The 21,351-nt window shown below is 46.7% G+C and overlaps 2 protein-coding genes across 4 annotated transcripts in view; one reads left to right on the forward strand and one right to left on the reverse strand.

Moving 5' to 3' along the window:
- Positions 1–20,750, reverse strand: part of zbtb17 (zinc finger and BTB domain containing 17) — a 39,869-nt gene extending 19,119 nt beyond the window's left edge. For 2 of the 3 annotated variants that reach the window (XM_072478322.1, XM_072478320.1), the window contains exons 1-8: positions 20,599–20,750; positions 10,452–10,658; positions 9,146–9,280; positions 8,764–8,937; positions 7,519–7,635; positions 6,054–6,319; positions 1,872–2,014; positions 702–1,002 (exon numbers count right to left, since the gene is read on the reverse strand). In XM_072478322.1, the coding sequence (XP_072334423.1) occupies positions 702–1,002; positions 1,872–2,014; positions 6,054–6,319; positions 7,519–7,635; positions 8,764–8,937; positions 9,146–9,280; positions 10,452–10,656 (1,341 nt within the window). In that variant the 5' untranslated portion in view covers positions 10,657–10,658; positions 20,599–20,750. Of the gene's footprint in view, positions 1–701; positions 1,003–1,871; positions 2,015–6,053; positions 6,320–7,518; positions 7,636–8,763; positions 8,938–9,145; positions 9,281–10,451; positions 10,659–14,221; positions 14,433–20,598 lie in introns of all 3 variants that reach the window. The other variant, XM_072478321.1, reaches the window with a different exon arrangement.
- Positions 20,751–20,837: 87 nt separating this feature from the next.
- szrd1 (SUZ RNA binding domain containing 1) overlaps positions 20,838–21,351 on the forward strand; it is a 39,207-nt gene continuing 38,693 nt past the window's right edge. Inside the window, exon 1 of the mRNA XM_072478324.1 lies at positions 20,838–21,024. Coding sequence (XP_072334425.1) covers positions 20,839–21,024 — 186 coding nt within the window. The 5' untranslated portion in view covers position 20,838. The remainder of the gene's footprint in view (positions 21,025–21,351) is intronic.

A 21,351-nucleotide genomic window follows, 5' to 3' on the forward strand; every position in this document is an offset into this window, starting at 1 on the left:
TTATTGTGGTAGTGACTGAGCAGCTGTGTAAGCATTCAGAACAATTCACTCCATGGAATTCTCACCATCACACAGATTTGAGAATCCAAATCATTTTTTGTTTTGAAAATGCGCTTTCAGGCTTGGGGTGCCAATTTAGCCATCTTATAGCTTCATGGCCTGGACTCAGGAGTAAGGTCTTACTGGACCTGGTATTGGGGAATGAGCCCGGCCAGGTGGTAGAAGTTTCAGTAGGGGAGCATTTTGGGAACAGTGACCACAATTCAGTAAGTTTTAAAGTGCTGGTGGACAAGGATAAGAGTGGTCCTCGGGTGAATGGTCTTACTTGCTTGGTATAATGCTAGGGGATCATATTTACATACCAGCTCCATTCTAGGCTGAGTTCACTGAACTTAGCCAGGGCAGTAGTTGGACTGTTACAATGGATCCAGGGATTGGGGCGGATGTAAGAGTTAAAGAATCAGTCAGGGTCCCCACTCCCAATCACAGCCCAGTGACTCTTGTTGAAAGAAACATTGGTGCACTCATATCACAGAATCTCCTGTGATGCCCCTCATTGGCCAATAGCCTGCAGACACTCAATAACTAGATTTCTACACTGGCCAAGTAACACAGATTGACAAGGGCTATAGGAACTGTGCTCCAACAAGGACACCATACCTACTCAGAGGAGGGGGAAGAGATAGGGGAGTCTGCCCTACCTGATTAAAACGTTTCTCGCAGTGTGGGCACTTGTGAACCTTGTCAGCATCGTGCATTTCCAGGTGCCTCATTTTGGCAGTGGGATCAGAGAACGATCTCTCGCAGTAGTCGCACTGGTAAGGCTTCTCCCCGCTGTGAACCAGCTGGTGGCGTTTCAGATTGCCAGAGGTGGTGAACGTCTTCCTGCAGTCGTCGCACGTGTACTTGGCCTCACCTGTGTGTCGCTTCTTATGCAGGTTCAGCAAACTGATCAGCCGATAGCTCTTCCCACATTCCTCACAGGAGTGAGGTTTAACAGGACTGTGGAGAGCAAATACAGTCAGCACAGGACTCCAGACACAGGCTGCACACTATATGGTTATTGGCTCTTGCCTTCATAGGGAATTGTATTTAATCATCGACACTGTCACTGAAGTTTAATCATTGCCCTGATGCAAACATGTTCAAAAATTGCACCTTCATTTATTTCTTCCAATTGTTTCCAGCCCTTAGTGAGTGGTAACCTGCCAGGTGTTATACAGCTGAAAATGTGCCCCCCCCCCACCACCCGTCCCGGTGGCTTCTGCAGCTCCTCTTTCCATAAATCCAACTTCATCCCAAACTCCACCACCCAAATTCTATCCCATGCCATGTCCTATCACCTCATTTTCATTGCCGCCAAACCTTACTGGCTCTCTGTTCCTCAGCTTATCAATTTCAGAATTCTCATCTTCAAATGTCTCATGTCATCTCTTTCCCAATTAGCTTATATCTGTGTCTCCCGGCCACTGAAAAAAAGTAAACTATTTCCACTAGTTGGGTAGTTGCGGACTAGGAGCCATTGCCTAAATTTTAGAACCAGATATTTCAGGAGTGAAATTAAGAAACACTTCTACACAAAGGGGAGTAAAAGTTTGGAATCCTCGTCTGAAAACTATTGATGCCAGATCAATTGTATATTTTAGATCTGAGATTAATAGATTTTTTTGTCATTCAATGGCACTAAGGAATTAGGGGCAAAGGTGGGTATATGGAGTCAAGTTGCAAATCAACCATGATCTCACTGAATGACTGAACAGGCTTGAGGGACTAAATGGACTCTTCCTGTTCCTATGAACGAATAAACAACCGGGTCTACACATCTCAGGAATTATTCCCATTGATTATGAGTCGCCATGGTTCTTCCATACCTGTGCGTTTTCTCATGTGCTTTGCAGGCAGCAGGGTCAGAGAATGCTTTATTGCACTCCCTGCAGGTGAATGGTTTCTCTCCAGTGTGGATGCGGACGTGCCGCTTGTAGTTTCCCGTGTGTGTAAACTCCTTCCCACAGTCCTACAAGAAAGATGACACAGATGGGTTAACAAGGTTGTAATACTGAGTGTGCGTGTGTGTCATGCTTCTGCTGTCTCTGTGGAAAGGAACAAAACCAGGAGGCACATCCAAAATAGAGAAACCATCCATCCACTGTAGCAACCAATATGTTTTCAAAATGATTGATTATAAGCTGCCCGGCACACAGTGGCTGCGAATATGTATGTACATGTCAGGTGAGCACATGAACATGAACAGGTGAGCATATAGGGTGGCATGGTAGCACAATGGTTAGCACTGTTGCTTCACAGCGCCAGGGTCCCAGGTTCGATTCCCGGCTTGGGTCATTGTCTGTGCGGAGTCTGCGTGTTCTCCCTGTGTCTGCGTGGGTTTCCTCCGGGTGCTCTGGTTTCTTCCCACAAGTCCCGAAAGACGTGCTGTCAGGTCATTTGGACATTCTGAACTCTCCCTCAGTGTACCCGAACAGGCGCTGGAATGTGGCGAATAGGGGCTTTTCACAGTAACTTCATTGCAGTGTTAACATAGAACATAGAAAATACAGCACAGAACAGGCCCTTCGGATGTAAGCCTACTTGTGACAATAAACATTATTGAAATATTATTAAAAACAGCCTTGGCCACAATGCTTGCCCAGGCCAAATAGAGTGCCATCGCCCAGGGGACAAGCCTGAAAGAATCATTACTTGTTTCAGATGCAGGAAAGTAATCGTCAATGACAAGACTGAGCAGAAGATCCAGCATCTTCAGCAGACTGTGATGGTTGAGAGGAAAGTGGTGAGTGGAAACAAAAGAAGTCAGTTAACCGGCATGTCCTGTCCATGAGGTTGCAACAAGACTTCCAACATAAAGGGGCCAGAATGGTAAAACGTATTCTAAAGGTGGAAAGAACCCAACCTGCACAAGTAAGTACCCCGCAGTGAACTATTACGCTATTTAGAACTTAGAGCTTGGATTAGTACTTGGAACTATGATGTTGTTGCCATTACAGAGACCTGGTTGAGGGAAGGGCAGGACTGGCAGCTAAACGTTCCAGGATTTAGATGTTTCAGGCGGGATAGAGGGGGATGTAAAAGGGGTGGCGGAGTTGCGCTACTGGTTAGGGAGAATATCACAGCTGTACTACGGGAGGACACGTCAGAGGGCAGTGAGGCTATATGGGTAGAAATCAGGAATAAGAAAGGTGCAGTCACAATGTTGGGGGTATACTACAGGCCTCCCAACAGCCAGCGGGAGATAGAGGAGCAGATAAGTAGACAGATTTTGGAAAAGAGTAAAAACAACAGAGTTGTTGTGATGGGAGACTTCAACTTCCCCAATATTGACTGGGACTCACTTAGTGCCAGGGGCGTAGACGGGGCAGAGTTTGTAAGGAGCATCCAGGAGGGCTTCTTAAAACAATATGTAGACAGTCCAACTAGGGAAGGGGCTGTACTGGACCTGGCATTGGGGAATGAGCCCGGCCAGGTGGTAGAAGTTTCAGTCGGTGAGCATTTCGGGAACAGTGACCACAATTCAATAAGTTTTAAAGTGCTGGTGGACAAGGATAAGAGTGGTCCTAGGGTGAGTGTGCTAAATTGGGGGAAGGCTAATTATAACAATATTAGGCGGGAACTGAAGAACCTAGATTGGGGGCGGATGTTTGAGGGTAAATCAACATCTGACATGTGGGAGGCTTTCAAGTGTCAGTTGAAAGGAATTCAGGACCGACATGTTCCTGTGAGGAAGAAGGATAAATACGGCAATTTTTGGGAACCTTGGATAACGAGAGATATTGTAGGCCTCATCAAAAAGAAAAAGGAGGCATTTGTCAGGCTAAAAGGCTGGGAACAGACGAAGCCTGTGTAGAATATAAGGAAAGTAGGAAGGAACTTAAGCAAGGAGTCAGGAGGGCTAGAAGGGGTCACAAAAAGTCATTGGCAAATAGGGTTAAGGAAAATCCCAAGGCTTTTTACACGTACATAAAAAGCAAGAGGATAGCCAGGGAAAGAGTTGGCCCCCTGAAGGATAGGCAAGGGAATCTATGTGTGGAGCCAGAGGAAATGGGTGAGGTACTAAATGAATACTTTGCATCAGTATTCACCAAAGAGAAGGAATTGGTGGATGTTGAGTCTGGAGAAGGGTGTGTAGATAGCCTGGGTCACATTGAGATCTAAAAAGACGAGGTGTTGGGCATCTTGAAAAATATTAAGGTAGATAAGGCCACAGGGCCTGATGGGATCTACCCCAGAATACTGAGGTCTTGACAGAAATCTTTGGATCCTCACTGTCTTCAGGGGATGTTCCGGAGGACTGGATATTAAGTAATGGGTTAAGAGACATTGCAATTAGTTGTCTCATTTATGTTAAGTATCCATTAATTGACACTGATATGTAAAGGGGCTTCAGGTGGCCTCTGTCAGGTGGTGTGTTGTTAAGAGTTTTGTGCAGAGGATGTGGAAGTGAAATAAATGGTGTTTGGTGAAAAGGATCAAGAACTTTAGACTCTTCATATCACAGCAACTAAAACGGCTAACACTGGAGAATAGCCAATGTTGTTCCTTTGTTTAAGAAGGGTAGCAAGGATAATCCAGGGAACTACAGGCCGGTGAGCCTTACGTCAGTGGTAGGGAAATTACTGGAGAGAATTCTTCGAGACAGGATCTACTCCCGTTTGGAAGTAAATGGACGTATTAGTGAGAGGCAGCATGGTTTTGTGAAGGGGAGGTCGTGTCTCACTAACTTGATGGAGTTTTTCGAAGAGGTCACAAAGATGATTGATGCAGGTAGGGCAGTGGATGTTGTCTAAATGGACTTCAGTAAGGCCTTTGACAAGTTCCCTCCTGGTAGACTAGTACAAAAGATGAAGTCACACGGGATCAGAGGTGAGCTGGCAAGGTGGATACAGAACTGGCTAGGTCATAGAAGGCAGAGAGTAGCAATGGAAGGATGCTTTTCTAATTGGAGGGCTGTGACTAGTGGTGTTCCGCAGGGATCAGTGCTGGGACCTTTGCTGTTTGTAGTATATATAAATGATTTGGAGGAAAATGTAACTGGTCTGATTAGTAAGTTTGCAGACGACACAAAGGTTGGTGGAATTGCGGATAGCGATGAGGACTGTCAGAGGATAAGCAGGATTTAGATTGTTTGGAGACTTGGGCGGAGAGATGGCAGATGGAGTTTAATCCAGACAAATGTGAGGTAATGCATTTTGGAAGGTCTAATGCAGGTAGGGAATATACAGTGAATGGTAGAACCCTCAAGAATATTGAAAGTCAGAGAGATCTAGGTGTACAGGTCCACAGGTCACTGAAAGGGGCAACACCGGTGGAGAAGGTAGTCAAGAAGGCATACGGCATGCTTGCCTTCATTGGCCGGGGCACTGAGTATAAGAATTGGCAAGTCATGTTGCAGCTGTATAGAACCTTAGTTAGGCCAGACTTGGAGTATAGTGTTCAATTCTGGTCGCCACACTACCAGAAAGATGTGGAGGCTTTAGAGAGGGTGCAGAAGAGATTTACCAGAATGTTGCCTGGTATGGAGGGCATTAGCTATGAGGAGCGGTTGAATAAACTCGGTTTGTTCTCACTGGAACGAAGGAGGTTGAGGGGGGACCTGAGAGAGGTCTACAAAATTATGAGGGGCATAGACAGAGGCTTTCCCCCAGGGTAGAGGGGTCAATTACTAGGGGGCATAGGTTTAAGGTGCGAGGGGCAAGGTTTAGAGTAGATGTACGAGGCAAGTTTTTAACACCGAGGGTAGTGGGTGCCTGGAACTCGCTGCCGGAGGAGGTGGTGGAAGCAGTGACGATAGTGACATTTAAGGGGCATCTTGACAAATACATGAATAGGATGGGACTGGAGGGATACGGACCCAGGAAGTGTAGAAGATTGTAGTTTAGTCGGGCAGCATGGTCGGAACGAGCTTGGAGGGCCGAAGGGCCTGTTCCTGTGCTGTACTTTTCCTTGTTCTTATTTTGGGCAGCCCCATAAAAGGGATACTGCCTTAAACAAAAACAAGTCACAAGTGAAACTTAGAACTTCAAACCAAAGTGAACCATTGCCTTGCACTTGTGTGTTATTGATCCATAAGGACGGGATTCCGTGCGGTCGATGTACGGTCCAAAGCGGCGACGTCTGGTATCCTGAGCAGCATCTTGATCGTCCAAAGTTGATTCTGACTCTGAGGGAGCATCTAGCTTCTCACTGAGCTCAGAGTGTGTCTGACTGTCTCCGTGACTGTCTGCCATCACTTCCCCATTCTCTTTTATCTCAGTGTCATCATCATCTTCCTCTTTATCTGCCTCTCTGAGCTCATCTTCTGCTGCCTCTGTGGAAAGAAACAAAACCAGGAGGCATGTTATCGCAAATAGGGTAACCTTATTACACCATGGTAACAACCAACATTCTTTCAAATCGATTATAGGGTGGCATGGTGGCGCAGTGATTAGCACTGCTGCCTCACGGCGCCGAGGAACCGAGTTTGATCCCGATCTCGGCTCTAGGTCACTGTCCATGTGGAGTTTGCACATTCTCCCGGTGTCTGAGTGGGTCTTGTCCCCGCAACCCAAAGGTGTGCAGGCTAGGTGAGTTGGCCACACTAAATTACCCCTTAATTGGAAAAGAAAATTGAGCACTTTAAATAAGCTGCCCGGTCGTACAGTTGCAGGTTATACCCCTGGTCTGTGTTATGTTAGCTGATCTCATCTGCCTCAGTTGCCTTGGGGCAGGGAAAGGAAAAATTTGGTTCTTACCCCTGATCTCCATTCAGTGACTCCTTTTGGAAGGCGTGTGTGTTTATATGCTGTGCAAGAAGAGAATCAGGCTTTAACACCACATTTGATATCTGTCAACGCTCACTGTTTAGGCTTTCATATAAAGAATGGCCAGTTAGATGAGGTGCCTATGTAACTATAAGCCAGAAAGAATCAGCAAGGAGAGAAACAGGGACATTGCTTGGGAATAAAAAGAAAAGTAAAGTTGACATCTCTTCCATGCACTGGCTCACTGTTTATCTCCCACTTACCCTATCTTTTTAAAAAAGATTTAGAGTACCCAATTCATTTTTTCTTATTAAGGGGGAATTTAGCGTGTCCAATCCACCTACCCTGCACATCTTTGGTTGTGGGGGTGAAACCCACACAAACATCGGGAGAATGTGCAAACTCCACACGGCCAGTGACCCAGGGCCGGGATTGAATCTGGGATCTCGGCACCGTGAGGCAGCAGTGCTAACCACTGCGCCACCGTGCTGCCATCCACTTACTCTTTCTTAAAAATTGAAACAGATTAATTGTTGGGTAAGCATGGTGATCATTGAATGTCTAATTGGTTGGTACCAATCTAATATTGACAGACAAGAGGGTCTCGCTGAACAGTCAAGAGCTCAGATTTATCGTGTTCACCTGAGTATTCCAGATCAGGGAGAGTTATCGTACGAAAGGGCACATTAAAAAAAAATAAAATGACACTGCGCCCATCCGAAAAGGTTACAACCCAACTGATGGCATTACAGACTGAAGACAATACCTTCTTCAGGATTCTCTGAAGTGTTGCATTCTTTGGTGTCATTTGAAGTGCTTTTCCTGGCAGGAAGATGTCGCCGTTTACCATATATCTTTGAGACGGCATCTTTCACCATGTCGCCTATTGGGAAACATCACCAGAGATGAGTCACAGAGACAGAAGTAAGCTACATGCAGACGCACCCTTAACGAGGCGATAAATCAGTTGGAAGTGCAAATGAAAAAACATGAATTTGACTGGCTGGCAGCACAGCGCATTGGTGCATTAAACTGTGCAGAGAGTGTTACAAACCTTGATGCTGGGCTCCGAGACACAGCCTAATCATTTCACAAGGTTCTGGGTCCAAGTTTCATTATGGAGTCTCAACACAAAAAGGCTCACACTCCAGTGCAGCCCTGAAGGAGTGCCGCAGTGTTGAAGGTGTCGTCTTTTGGATGTTGAACCGAGGCAGGTTGGGTTCTTCTAAAAGATCCCATGACAATATTTTGACTAAGAGTAGAGGACCTATCCCCAGTAGCCTGGCCAAGATTTATCCTTAACTCAATGTCAGAAAAAACAGTTTATCTAGTCGTTATTACACTGCTGTTTATGGGCGTTTGCTGAGTGCAAATTGGCTGCCACATTTCCTGCATTATAACATTGATTACACATAAAAAAATACTTTATTGGCTGTAAAGTGCTTTGAGATGTCCGGCAGTTGTGAAAAGCACTGTATAAATGCAACTCATTCTAGCGCTAATGGGGCAGGGGGAGTGAGAAAGAACAGCAAGGAAATTGAAGGGACTGCACCGTACAACAATCTCCTATAAACTGGCAGAGACCTCGCCACTCATAAATGGTGCATGGCAGAGAGAGTGCATACTGGAATGTGGGGAAGCAAGCCCTGTATGGGCTTTTTCAACACTGAGTGACAACAGATGATAATTTAGTGTAGCTGCAAGTTTAATATTAATTTCTAATACAATATAGATTTAAAACAGCTGCTTTTGCCCCCGTTTAGTTTTTTTTTGTCTCAGATGAGTCAGACAGAGATCCCAAAGCCAGTTAGCTCAAGAACCTGAACAGCATGAAGACTCAGTGTATGCAGCAGAGCATTACTGAATCATTCTAGATCTCTCTTGCAGATACTCCTGAACTTTGATCACAAACTTCCACCCACAGCCTCGGACTACCTGGGGTCAAAAGTTCATGGCAGCAATAAGAGAAACACAGTAAATGTACGAGCCTATGGAGGGGGCACCGACTGACCAGGCTTGTAATCTTTGTCTTCATCATCTTCATACTCCATCGTTGTGTCATCGTCTTCTGACTCCACTGCCTCTTCCTCCCTCACTTCATCAGCTGGGTCCTTCTTTTCCTTTTCAGGGCATTCTGTGACCTGCTCTTTCTCCTGTTTTCCATCACCGTTCTGAGTCTCTAGCCCTGTTTGTGAGACAGGATTGGCGCAGTTAGAGGAAGGGTACAAATTTTTTCTACTCGCTCTTTGAATAGTTTTAAGAATTTGTGCCCGACAAATGAACAGGATAAGGGTTTAAAATGCCTCTGACCTTTTTGTCTCTTTCATACATACCACTAGCCGAAAAAGAAGGCTCCTCTTTGGTGATAGCCTGGGACGGTGTGCAGGACTTACCTTCGATGAAAGAGGCACAGGTGCTGACAATGTTGTGCATATGAAGGAAGCCAGCCACTGCATGTACGTCAAAAACGTTCGTCGAGGTTAGGTTCAGCTTGGCCGTGTACATGAATTCTAACACCTGGCCGAGACCTATGAGAAAGTATCTCACATCATTAAAGGCTCCTTCATTAAATGTTTTTAAGATAAAGATAGATAGTTTTTTGAAGAATAAAGGAATTATGGGTTATGGTGTTCGGGCCGGAAAGTGGAGCTGAGTCCACAAAAGATCAGCCACGATCTCATTGAATGGCGGAGCAGGCTCGAGGGGCCAGATGGCCTACTCCTGCTCCTAGTTCTTATGTTCTTATCACTGCACGCTATTACCACTGAGGAGTTCAGTCCACCCCTGGTAGTTCATGAAGACCTCCTGGCTAGTCAGTCCTGAGCCACATTAGTTTCAAATGCTTCAATCTGTTTCTCAGCTTGTCTCAAACTCAAAGCTAGAAACTTCACCTCATCTAACCGAGCAATGCTGTTGTGAGGCTGTGCTTCAGATTGTTCTGTATTGTTGAACAATTCAAGTCAAAGGCTGCCCAGCTCGTCAACATAAACTTTTCTTACATCACTTTGGTGCGAGCACACTTCGTAAATGCAATCTCACTTTAGATATTTTCCCTCCCTTCCCCTCTCCCCTTGATTGGGAACAGTTCCAAGTGTGTCAGCTTTCCTCATCTGAGTGATCACTCTTCATACACACACACACACACATATATATATATATGACGCAGTTTGACATTCATCTATGAGGACACCAAAGCAGAACTAAATCATGTTCTTATCTGATGCTCAAATGCAGGTACTTTCACTGGGACCGACTGGATAGTGACCAGGGTTAGGAAACTGGCTGGTTCGATCCCGGCTCTGGGTCACTGTCCTTGTGGAGTTTGCACATTCTCCCCGTGTTTGCGTGGGTTTCGCCCCCACAACCCAAAGATGTGCAGGCTAGGTGAATTGGCCACGCTAAATTGCCCCTTAATTGGAAAAAATGAATTGGGTACTCTAAATTTATAAAAAAATAAAAAATAAAAGATTCCCTTTCCTAGCCTGTGGAGCTCAGTCTCAGCATGCTTATACTCAGAGAATCATAACATCCTTCTGGAAGTAAAACAGGGGAATTTAAATAGACCCCTGGTTCAGAATGATCAACGTGAATTAAGGCATCAGGTTGAAAGTGATATTGACTTTAATCCATGCTCACGCTAATGGCTTTACATCTCCTCTGCACTGTGAGCACGAGCTTCCACACCTGCCAGATTCTCACCTGCTGCATTGCTGATGTCCAGGTGCACCACATCTTTCTGGTCCAGAAATAATGTTCTGAAATACTCGCTGCACGCGGCGAGCACCGCCTTGTGCGCCTTAAAGTCGATGCCATCCACGACAAATGTGCAGTCGCAGAGCAGCCCAAGGTGCCTCTGATGATTCAATTGCTCCAAAACCTGGTGACAGTGCTGTGGAAAATCCATCCCTATACGAGGAGAAATCAAAATCAGCTGGAGTCACAAAACAGCATGACATTTGGGTTGTGTCACCTTGGTTAATTAGTGTATTGATTCTTTTTTAAATTCAAAGTGCCCAATTCTTTTTTTCCAATTAAGGGGCAATTTAGCATGACCAATTCACCTACCCTGCACATGTTTTTTTGTTTGTTTATTTTTATAAAATACCCAATTCATTTTTTCCAATTAAGGGGCAATTTAGTGTGGACAATCCACCTAACCTGCACATCTTTGGGTTGTGGGGGCGAAACCCACGCAAACACGGTGAGAATGTGCAAACTCCACACGGACAGTGACCCAGAGCCGGGATCGAACCTGGAACCTCGGCGCCATGAGGACACAGGGCTAACCCACTGCGCCACCGTGCTGCCCTACCCTGCACATCTTTTGGGTTGTGGGGGTGAGATGCACGCAAACACAGGGAGAATGCGCAAACTTCAGACGGGCAATGACCCGGGGCCGGGATCGAACCCTGGTCCTCAGCACCGTGAGGCAGCAGTGCTAACCAATGCGCTACCCTGCCATCCTAGTGTACTGATTTCGAAAAGATTGTAGGAAATGTCCCAGTTTAGACAAAGCAAGAAACATCTACATCAATTCAGGCTACTAAGATTGGTTCATGACACTCACATCTGGCTACCTGGTTGACTTGCAGCGAATGAATCAATGTTCTGACAGTAAATGTTTCAGCTGACCAAGATTCATGTCTACAACAGGGATTTGGGATTTTTTTTTCACTGGATGAATTATATATGCAATTGGCAGATTTTTTCACTGCGTTTCAAAATTGAACGGGTGCCACAGAATAAAATATTCCTAATTTATTAAATTGGCTTTCTCTCGAAGAGAGGCCACTGAATGAGCGATGTAAGAAATGGACTGTCTTCTGAGGTGGGGCCTAAGAAAGCTTTACCCTGTTTCTATCCCTTGCTCGCGTACAACTGCTTGGTGGGACACTGTAGAGAGAGCTTTACTTTGTTGCTAACGTAAGTGCTTGATACCGACATTGGTGACAAAAATGGAAAATATTCCATTCTTCAGCAACATCCCTTGCTTTGAAAAATCACAGCACCAGGAAAATCTGAACAACTACAAATCTATAGTTCTATTTCTTCACAGCATTTTACCTGCTAAGAATCTGCACATAGAAACAGAATTGTGCTCCTTCTAAACCAGCACACAAAATGTCAATGCTATTGGGGCGGTGGGAAGGGAAGAGAGAGGGAATGGGGAGGAGGAGAGAGGGAATGGGAACCCGGGCCAAATGGAACTGTTGCTCTCTAAAATGGTTTGCTTCTCAATGGACAGCTCAAATCTGCGAGTATATTGGTCAAAGGCAGCCCCTCCCAATAAAGGTACATGGCCACCCTGGGGAAATATGAATGTTGATAAGGTTGGAGTTAGGCTGTCAGTGAAGGCTTGCCAACAACAGAAAAATGGATCCTGAGACTATATTCTTTCTGTGCTGTAAAAACCAAAAACTTGCATTTAGATAGCACCTTTACAATGCTGGGACATCCCAATGATATTTCCAGCCAATTATGTATTAGGAAGTGTTGTGATGTAGGAAATATAGCAGTCAATATGCACACAGCAAGATCCCACAAATAACAATGAGAAAATAATCAACCAATTTGCCTTTAGCAATTTAACAATGTTGGTTGCGCATTCGGCCCATCGAGTCTACATCGGCCCCTGAAAGAGCACCCCACCAAAGCCCACACCTCTACCCTGTCCCCGCAACCCCAACTGACCTTTGGACACTACAGGGCAATTTAGCATGACTGTGGGGGGAAACCGGAGTACCCGGAGGAAACCCACGCAGATAAGGGGAGAACGTGCAGACTCCGCAGTCACGCAAGCCGGGAATTGAACCCGGGTCCCTGGCGCTGCGAAGCAACAGTGTTGACCACTGTGCTAACGGGAAGACCGGGAAGAATTCCCCAGGTCTTCTTCGAACACTGCATGAAATCTTTATGTCCAGTCGAGAAGGCAGATAATAATAATCTTTATTATTGTCACAAGTACACTTATGGTTACTAACTCTGAAGTAGGAGATAAATGGCTGCCACCTAAGGTAGAATCCCTCCACCGATCCCCTAACGATGTACGGGCAGCACGGTAGCAAGCTGGTTAGCACAGTTGCTTCACAGCTCCAGGGTCCCAGGTTCGATTCCTGGCTGGGTTTTGCTCTCAACGTGGCTGGCATCTCCAGGACCCGTCCTCCTCCGCAAGCACGTGCGGTTTCACAAGGCGGACCCGTTGGTCGAAAGGGTACAGCTGCTGCATGCGAACCCGCAGTACCCCGACGGCCGCCAAGACACAGTCTCCCTCAGGGACCTGGCACCAGCTGGTTCCCCCCCCCCCCCTCCGATTGCCCCGGCGCCGCCCATCCTCCCCCCCAGCGCACCTCACTACAGCCCCCGCCCCAGGACGATCTGTCCTCCCATTGGTTCCATCCGGGGATGAAGATGAGGACTACACGCTCCCGGAGTCACAGGCGACCAAGCTGGCGCCTGCATCACCACCGTGACTGCGGCGCTCACCGCGGAGGATCAAGGCACCCGACCGGCTAAATTTGTAAACTTCCACCAAACTGTACACTTTAAAAATTCTCACATACCTGTCAATAGTTTTTCCACCACCCCCGCTGGACTCCTTTTTTAACAGGGGGTGAATGTGGTAGTCACCACTGTTTGTATAATATGTGTATTAGAGGTAATAAGGTAAGGCTCCTGTACTACAGGTACGGGGGTAGATCCCTGCCCAGTAGGCGGAGTATAAATGTGTGTGCTCACCGAGCGGCTGCCATTTTGGTAGCAGCTGCAGGAGGCAACACATCTCTGCTTAATAAAGCCTCGATTACTCTCTACTCTCGTCTCAATTGATAGTGCATCACGGAGTGTGCACGTTCTCCCCGTGTTTGCGTGGGTTTCCTCCCACAATCCAAAGATGTGAAGGTTAGGTGGATTGGACTGTGGGAGGAAACTGGAGCACCCGGAGGAAACCCACGTAGACGGGGAGAATGTGCAGACCCCACACAGACAATGACCCAAGCCGGGAATCAAACCTGGGACCCTGGCGCTTTGAAGCAACTGTGCTACCGGACCGGGCCCAATGTTCGGTGGGATTCAGGCCCTCCACCCCCTCCGGCAACCCCGCAACTTGGAGGTTCTGCCTCCTTGAACGATTTTCCAGGTCGTTGACTTTCGCCTTCAACTTGGGTAGGGTGCTCTTTCCAGGGGCCGCCACTGATCTCAGCCTCTAACGACACAAGCTGCTTATCATGCCTTGTGAGCACCTCCCCCAACACCTTCCAGAATCTCACCATGTTTTTTCAGCGCCCCGACAGCTTTATCAAGTTCACAGAATTTACAGTGCAGAAGGAGGCCATTCGGTCCATTGAGTCTGCACCGGCCCCTGGAAAGAGCACCCTACACATACCCACACCTCCACCACATCCCAGTAACTCAGTAACCCCACCCAACGTTATGGGACACTAAGGGCAAGTAAGCATGGCCAATCCACTAACCTGCACATCTTTGGACTGTGGGAGGAAACCGGAGCACCCGGAGGAAACCCACGCAGACACGGGGAGAACGTGCTGACTCCACACAGACAGTGACCCAAGCTGGGAATTGAACCTGGGACCCTGGCGCTTTGAAGCAACTGTGCTACCAGACCAGGCCCAATGTTTCCTCAATCGACTTGCATAATCTCTCTGAGACCAACTTCCACCGCCTCTGAAAGTATATATTAATTTGTATGTTAAATTCCTTAGCCGGCACACCCAAGAGCATATCCACTGAAATCGGGACAGCTGATGATGGCAGCCCTGCGGTTGCCATCCTTGCTATCGAAGAGTTCCATGAGTCCGTCAAAGGAATATCTACTCTGGGTTTCCTGGTTTCTTTCCCCTTCCTTTTGGGCATGAATTCGACACGGGGTGAACCTGTTGTATTGGTCTAGAACGTTTTCCAATGAAGATCACGAATAAATGGGCAAATATGCCTAAACAATTGCAGATCCCGGCTGGTGCTACCAAAAGTGCAACCTCCCTCTTACATGTCGCCACCTGGTGGTCGCACCAATCAAGATTAAAAGTGTTCTTCCACATGAATACAAATGATGGACAAATCCAGTGCTCCCCAACAAACCTATGAGGGGTCCAAAGTCAAGGGGGTGCAGCTCAGTGGGGAAGCAGGTAAAGAAGCATTCAATATGGTGCTACACAAAAGGTTAATACACAAGATAAGGGCTCATTGGAGTTGGGGTAATATATTAGTCTGAATAGAGTGGTTACGGAGGTAAGGAGTAGGGATAATAGGTGCATTTCAAATTGACAGACTGTAACTAGTGGAATGCCACAAGGATCAGTGCTAGGCCTTCAGCTATTTACAATCTATATTATGACTTAGATGAAGAGTCAGAGAATAATGTATTTAGGCTTGTCGTTGAATCAAAGTTAGGTGGGAATGCAAACTGTGAGGAGGACATAAAGAAGTTGCAGAGAAATATAGACCAGTTGCGTGAGTGCACATGAAGGTGGCAGATGGAGTATAATATTAGTAAGTGTGAGATTATTCACTTTGGGCAGAAGATTGAAATATAGATCCAATATGCCTTTCAGCATAGCAACACTCTCATACCAGAGACCAATCTAATGAACTTTTACTCTACTGTTTCCAATGCAAGTATATTCTTCCTCACAAATGGAAAGACCAAAGCTGCACACAATCTGTTTTTTCTAAAGCCCTGCACAATTGCAGTTGGACATTCTTATTCTCGTATTACAATCCTCTGTCAATAAAGGTCAACATGCCATTTGCATTACTGATTGCTTGTTGTACCTGCACGCTAACTTCCTAGGTTCCTTTAAATGTTGACATTCAGAAGGTGCTCTCATACTAGAACCACCAACTCACTTTGGAGTTGCTCTTCTGAAGTGGGTGAATAGGAGTGATTCTGTTTGAGACAACATGCCTACAATGTACCAGAACAAATGTGATCTAATGAACCTAAAAATCATTAAGGAATCTCACTGACATCAATAGCTCTCAGGGTTATCACACACCATGTATATCAAATATTTGAGGGCTGCAAAGCACAAGTGACATCTTTATTCATGATCATAGCAAATTGTCAGAGTTAGGGGCAATTTGAACTTCCGGTGGCGGCCATGTGCTGATCGGTCGCACACAGGGTGGCTCCTGCTTGAAGGCTTTGATTTTGGCCGTTTCTGCCTTATTAATGGGCCCTTTGGTCAGAAATTGTGTGAAATAAGTGGTGGGAATTGAATTCTCCTCTGAGGCGGAATGTCGACGGCTTCCTGCATCTGGCAGAAGTCGATGGCTCTAGAGATGGAAAATCTGCATGATGCAGTAACAGAAGGCATGGCGGAGGCAGGAGCGTTGTTGTCATCGGCCCCATTGCCAGTGGAGCAGCTGATGGGGTTGATTATGGTGGAGCTTTGGTAGCATTGGCAAGAGGACTGGTTGAAGGAGGTTGAGGGAGCAGTAGCCCTTCTTCGTGCAGGGGCCATGGAGCGGGTGGAGAAGTGCCTGGAGGCGCATGGTGCGACGATCCAAGAGGTGGAAATGGCGGTCGTGGACCACAGTGATTGAATTGTGGAATTGGAGGGAGGTGACGATGTTGGGAGCGGTCTGCAAGGAGGTGAATTTACACATTGAAGGCCTGCCGGAGGGGGTGGAAGGAATGAGTGCCATGGCCTATGTCTCGAAGATGTTGGCAAAGTTGGTGGGTGAGCTGGTCCCAGAGGTGGACCGGGCACATCGCTAATTAAGACAGAGGTCAGGGGTAGTATGGTGGTGCAGTGGTTAGCACCTAGGCTTCATGGCACCAAGGGCCCGGTTTCAATCCTGGCCTCGGGTCACTGTCCGTGTGGAGTTTACACATTCTCCCCGTGTCTGTCTGGGTCTCACCCCACAACCCAAAAAATGTGCAGGGTGGGTGGATTGGCCACGCTAAATTGCTCCTGAATTGAAAAAAAAAGAATTGGGTACTCTAAAGTTAAAAAAAAATTAAGACAGAGGCCGAGAGCAAGGGAGCCGCCGGGGGCAATGATGGTAAGAATGCATTAATTCCAGGAGGAGAGGACTTGAGGTGGGCAAGGATGATTAGAGACTGCAGTTAGGAGGGCTAGCGGATCAGAACATACCAAGACATTGGAGCCGAACTGGCCAAGCGGCAGGCAAGCTTTAATCGGGCAGGGGTGGGGTTAAGGGGAGAAAAAAAGGAAACAAATGTCAACCTGAGGATATTTTGGTATGTTTTTGAAAGATTGTGTTCATGTTTATGTATTGTCTGGTTTAAATAAACATATCTAAGGGAGACATGGTGGTGCAGCGGTTAGCACTGTTGCCTCACGGCTCCAAGGACCAGGTTCGATCCCAGCCCCAGATCATGTCCGTGTGGAGTTTGCACATTCTCCCCGTGTCTGCATGGGTCTCATCGCGAAAACGCAAGAATGTCCAGGGTAGGTGGATTGACCACACTAAATTGTCCCTTTGTAGCCACCTGGGTTGGCCACTTCCCGATTTAAAATGGAGAACCGCAAAGGCTGAAGGGAAATTCAGCCAACACAGGCAAAGACTAGCAAATACAGAAATCATGTATATTGAAACCTGTGAAACAACCAGACAGCACGGAAACCAGCAGCCATCTGCATAGTAATGCAGCAGCCATCTGCATAGTAATGAGCGATTCCAAGGCACAATGGCAACAGTTAAGGTGAATAAAGCCAAGCCAGACTCCTCGGCGTCAGCAGGAGCCAAGACAAAGGAAGGCCAACGGACACTTAGGGACCGCCCAACGATCAGGGAACAACTCCAGTATTGGAGAAATTGATCCAAGTGATCGGAACGCAGTCCAATCACTTGGAACCAGGTACGGGGTCCACCCCGAAGGGCGGGAAGCCCCTGGGGACTATAAAGTAAAGCCCCCAAGTTCAAATCGTCCTTCTTTGGCAGGGTCACTCAGCAGCTCAAACCAACCCTTGACAGTGACCTGCCTCACTTCCGCCAACCAAGTAAGTCTCAAGTCAACGCTCGCTGCGAGATAGGCGCTCCTAGCTACCAGTCCATACCAGCTTTTGAATCCTGCAGACTCTGGACCTGAACGAAAGGCCATTTGTTCCCCTGACCTAGTGGGCCAGTCCGAAGCTAAGTATAGGCCTTTTAGTGATAGGAATAGCCTAGAAAGTAGAGTTTATGCATGAGTAGTGATTTACTGTGTATAATAAATGTGTTTTGATTTGAATCTTACTAATTGGTGTGTTGAGTTATTGATCATTACTTGAACTTGAACCTCGTAGCGGTATCATAAAGATACCTGGCGACTCTAGAGCAAAAGTTAAACAAACAGAGCAAATTACGATTTAAGAGCCAACCAAAAGTTAGCAACACCTTAATTGGAAAATAAATAATTGGGTACTCTAAATTTATAAATAAATAAAAATATTTAAAGATTTAGGGGCAATTCACTTCCTGTGATTTTCAAAAGTTTTCAACCAAATAACCCCCGTGAAGAAGCTGGAAACAAAGGAGAAGCCTATAATCAATCTTGGATGTTTACATCGGCTACAAGATCCATGCAAAGCTAGATGGGAGATTAACTGAAGCCACCTCCCTTGCAAGAAGAGGCAAAGTTGTCCACTGTCAATCATCCTAATTGATCTCTTTATTTTGAGTGCATGTTGCAAATATTTCTGATGATATTACCATGCTCTTCTTCTTAAATATGTTGTTAATGCATTCATCAGAAGTTATAACCACCATCTTAAAAAATGGTCTAATCAGTGTGATGAGAGGAAGGTGGTGGCATAGTGCTATTGTCACTAGATTAGTAATCCAGACCCAGGATAAACCCAGGGTAATGCTCCTGGGTTTGATTCCCACAACAGCAGATGGTGAAATTTGAATTCAATAATTTTTTTTGAATCTGGAAATAATAGTCCAATGATGACCATGAAACCTTTGCCAATTGGCCTAAAAATCCATCTGGTTCACTAATGTCATTAGAGAAGGAAATCTGCCATCCTTACCTGGTCTGGCCTACATTATGACTCGAGACCATCAGCAATGTGGTTGATTTAGGGATGGGCAATAAATGCTGGCCCACATCCCATGAATAAAAAAAATTGGTGGCAGTGGGAGTGAAGTGGGAATTTCAAAGACAGTGATTGGTAGAGACAAGAGAATATAGTTCTACAATTGACTCATATCATGATCTGATGTCAACTTCAACCTGGACAAAGCTCTTATAACACTCAGGAATAACAATGCGTAGGATATTCACTTTTCAGTGTTAAACCTTTTCACAATACATGGTGTGGTGTGAGGCCGGTTTCAAGTTTTTAAAACATTAAACTCACACTAAAAATACATTTGCCCCATTTGCTTTTGTATGTCAATATAGATCAGAGATTACTGAGATCTTCAATGAATTTTCATCAGCAACAAACATTGTAGCTGAGCCCTGCCCTAAGTCTAGCTCAGGCCTTGGTAAAAAAGCAGAATTTCTTACTTTAAAAAAATTATTTCACAGCATGAGTTTGATGGAGCTGCGCTCCGTCAGCCAAATGGAGAGTAATCAAACTTCTGAATTGTGCTTTGTAGATAGTTGACAGACTTTGGGGAGTCAGGTGAGTTACTTGCCACAGAATCCCCCAGCCTCTGACTTGCCCTTGTAGCCGGAGTATTTATATGGCTGGACCAGTTCAGTTTCTGGTCAATGACAACACCAGGCAGCGGATAGTGAGGCATTCAGCAATGGCAATGCCATTGAATGTCAAGGGGCTTGGTTGAACTTTCTTTTGTTGGAGATGGTCATTGCCTGGTACATGTGGCACAAATGTAACTTGCCACTTTGGTGCTGAACATTGGTGATCATCCCCACTTCTGACCTTATGATGGAGGAAAGGTATTGATGAAGCAACTGAAGATGGTTCGGCATAGGATATTACCCGAAGGAACACTTGCAGTGATGTCTTGGACTGAGATGATTGACCTGCAATAACCATAATCTACTGTTGACAGCAGGATATTTTATCTCAATGCGGAAAACTCATCTGCTGTGGCCAGGAATATTTTGCGGGTCTATTCTTTGCTGTGGACTCTGATGAATCAAAGTTTTCCCTCAGTACATTTAATGTCATGTTGGAGATGGCAGTTTCTTCTTAACCACTCCTAACTAAAGGCTCAAGTTTTCATTACATACTTGTTATCTCAATACTATGGTCCTGGATTTAGCAGCTCTCAGATCAGTACCTTCGTATATTTAGCCTCCTCTTCTCGTCTGCCTGTTATTGTCCTTCTCTCTCCAAATGTATGTCCATTAATCACATCTATCATTCTCTCTTCGCTAGCGTTTATTAATTTTCCCTCTGTGCTGGTACCTCCCAGTATATTATCCTCCCTCCCTGCCCTGGTGTTTCTCTTAATTGTCCCTGCTCTTCCAGGGCATCCCCATTATAGGCTCGCCCCACCCTAATGCCGATCTGTTTACCGAACTCTATCCAAATATTTCCCTATCGACACTCAGCCCTGATGTTTCCTTATTGTCCCTCCTTCCCCTGGTGTCTCGCTGATCATTGATCATCTGTTCTTTCGTTCCTGCAGAGGTAACCTGGTGTTGCTCCATTATTGCCCCTCTGTTTATTGGCTGTCTATCAATTGATCAGTGTATTGACGACTCTGGGCTCCATTAACCCTCTCTGTATCTATTGATCCATGCATTGTTTGAGCGCGCCTGGCGGACCCGGCCTCATCTCCATGATGGCGGCGGGAGGCGAGTCCGCGGCCTCCTTCGACCACTCTGCCTCAGAGCGCCCTTTCCTCCAGTTACTCTCTGAGACGCGCTGCCAGTTTCCCGCTCCGGTCTAAACCTCACCTCTCTCTCCCCGCGGGCTGTTGCTGGGTCCAGGCTCGATTTCCCCGCCCTCTCTTGGGCCTGCTATCGAGGTTTGTGGCGCTCGCCGTGCCGCTGCTTCGGGCTAGTTGGGCCCTGCCACCGCCATCTTTTCACTCTCAGATCGATTGCTATAGCCGGGGCTTCCCGCACCCACCAGGGCGCATGCGCCGGTGAGCCGGGCCGCTCAAAGGGCAGGATTGGAACTAGGCCACACCGCGCATGCGCGACTCCGCTGTCCCCCCTGGCGCCGTGACGGGCGCCTGCGCTCTTCTCGCCGGTGGCGTCTTGCGCCTGCGTGCAGAGGATTGTACGCGTGCGCCTTGCGGCCGGGGGCGAGTGTGCCGAGAAGCTAAAATGGAAGATGAGGAAATCGCGGATAACTGGGAGGAAGCGGCCGATAGTGGGGTAAGGTGCGGCGGATGAAGCCATGGAGAGGCTGGGGCTTCTCCAAAACAGGCCTCGTGGCCTGTCGACGCGGCTAAATAGCTTTCGCAAGGAAGCTAAGCAGGAGTGGAGTGTGCAACAGTTAAAGGGTTCACAGTGAGTATCGGCCACAAGTGTGGGGTTAGGCAGCAAGGGAGCGGCATGAGAGAGGGCAATAGAGCAGGGCAAGGCCTAGGTCTAGAGTAACTTAGAACCGACACGCTCTACGTAAGAGTCGGTGCTGGCAGCAGGAGGGAGACTAAATACCCTAACATGACCAGAAAAGGCATTGGGAGTGAGTGATGCGGA

The sequence above is a fragment of the Scyliorhinus torazame genome, chromosome 16 (assembly GCF_047496885.1).
Source record: "Scyliorhinus torazame isolate Kashiwa2021f chromosome 16, sScyTor2.1, whole genome shotgun sequence".
In the NCBI taxonomy this organism is placed as follows: Eukaryota; Metazoa; Chordata; class Chondrichthyes; order Carcharhiniformes; family Scyliorhinidae; genus Scyliorhinus; species Scyliorhinus torazame.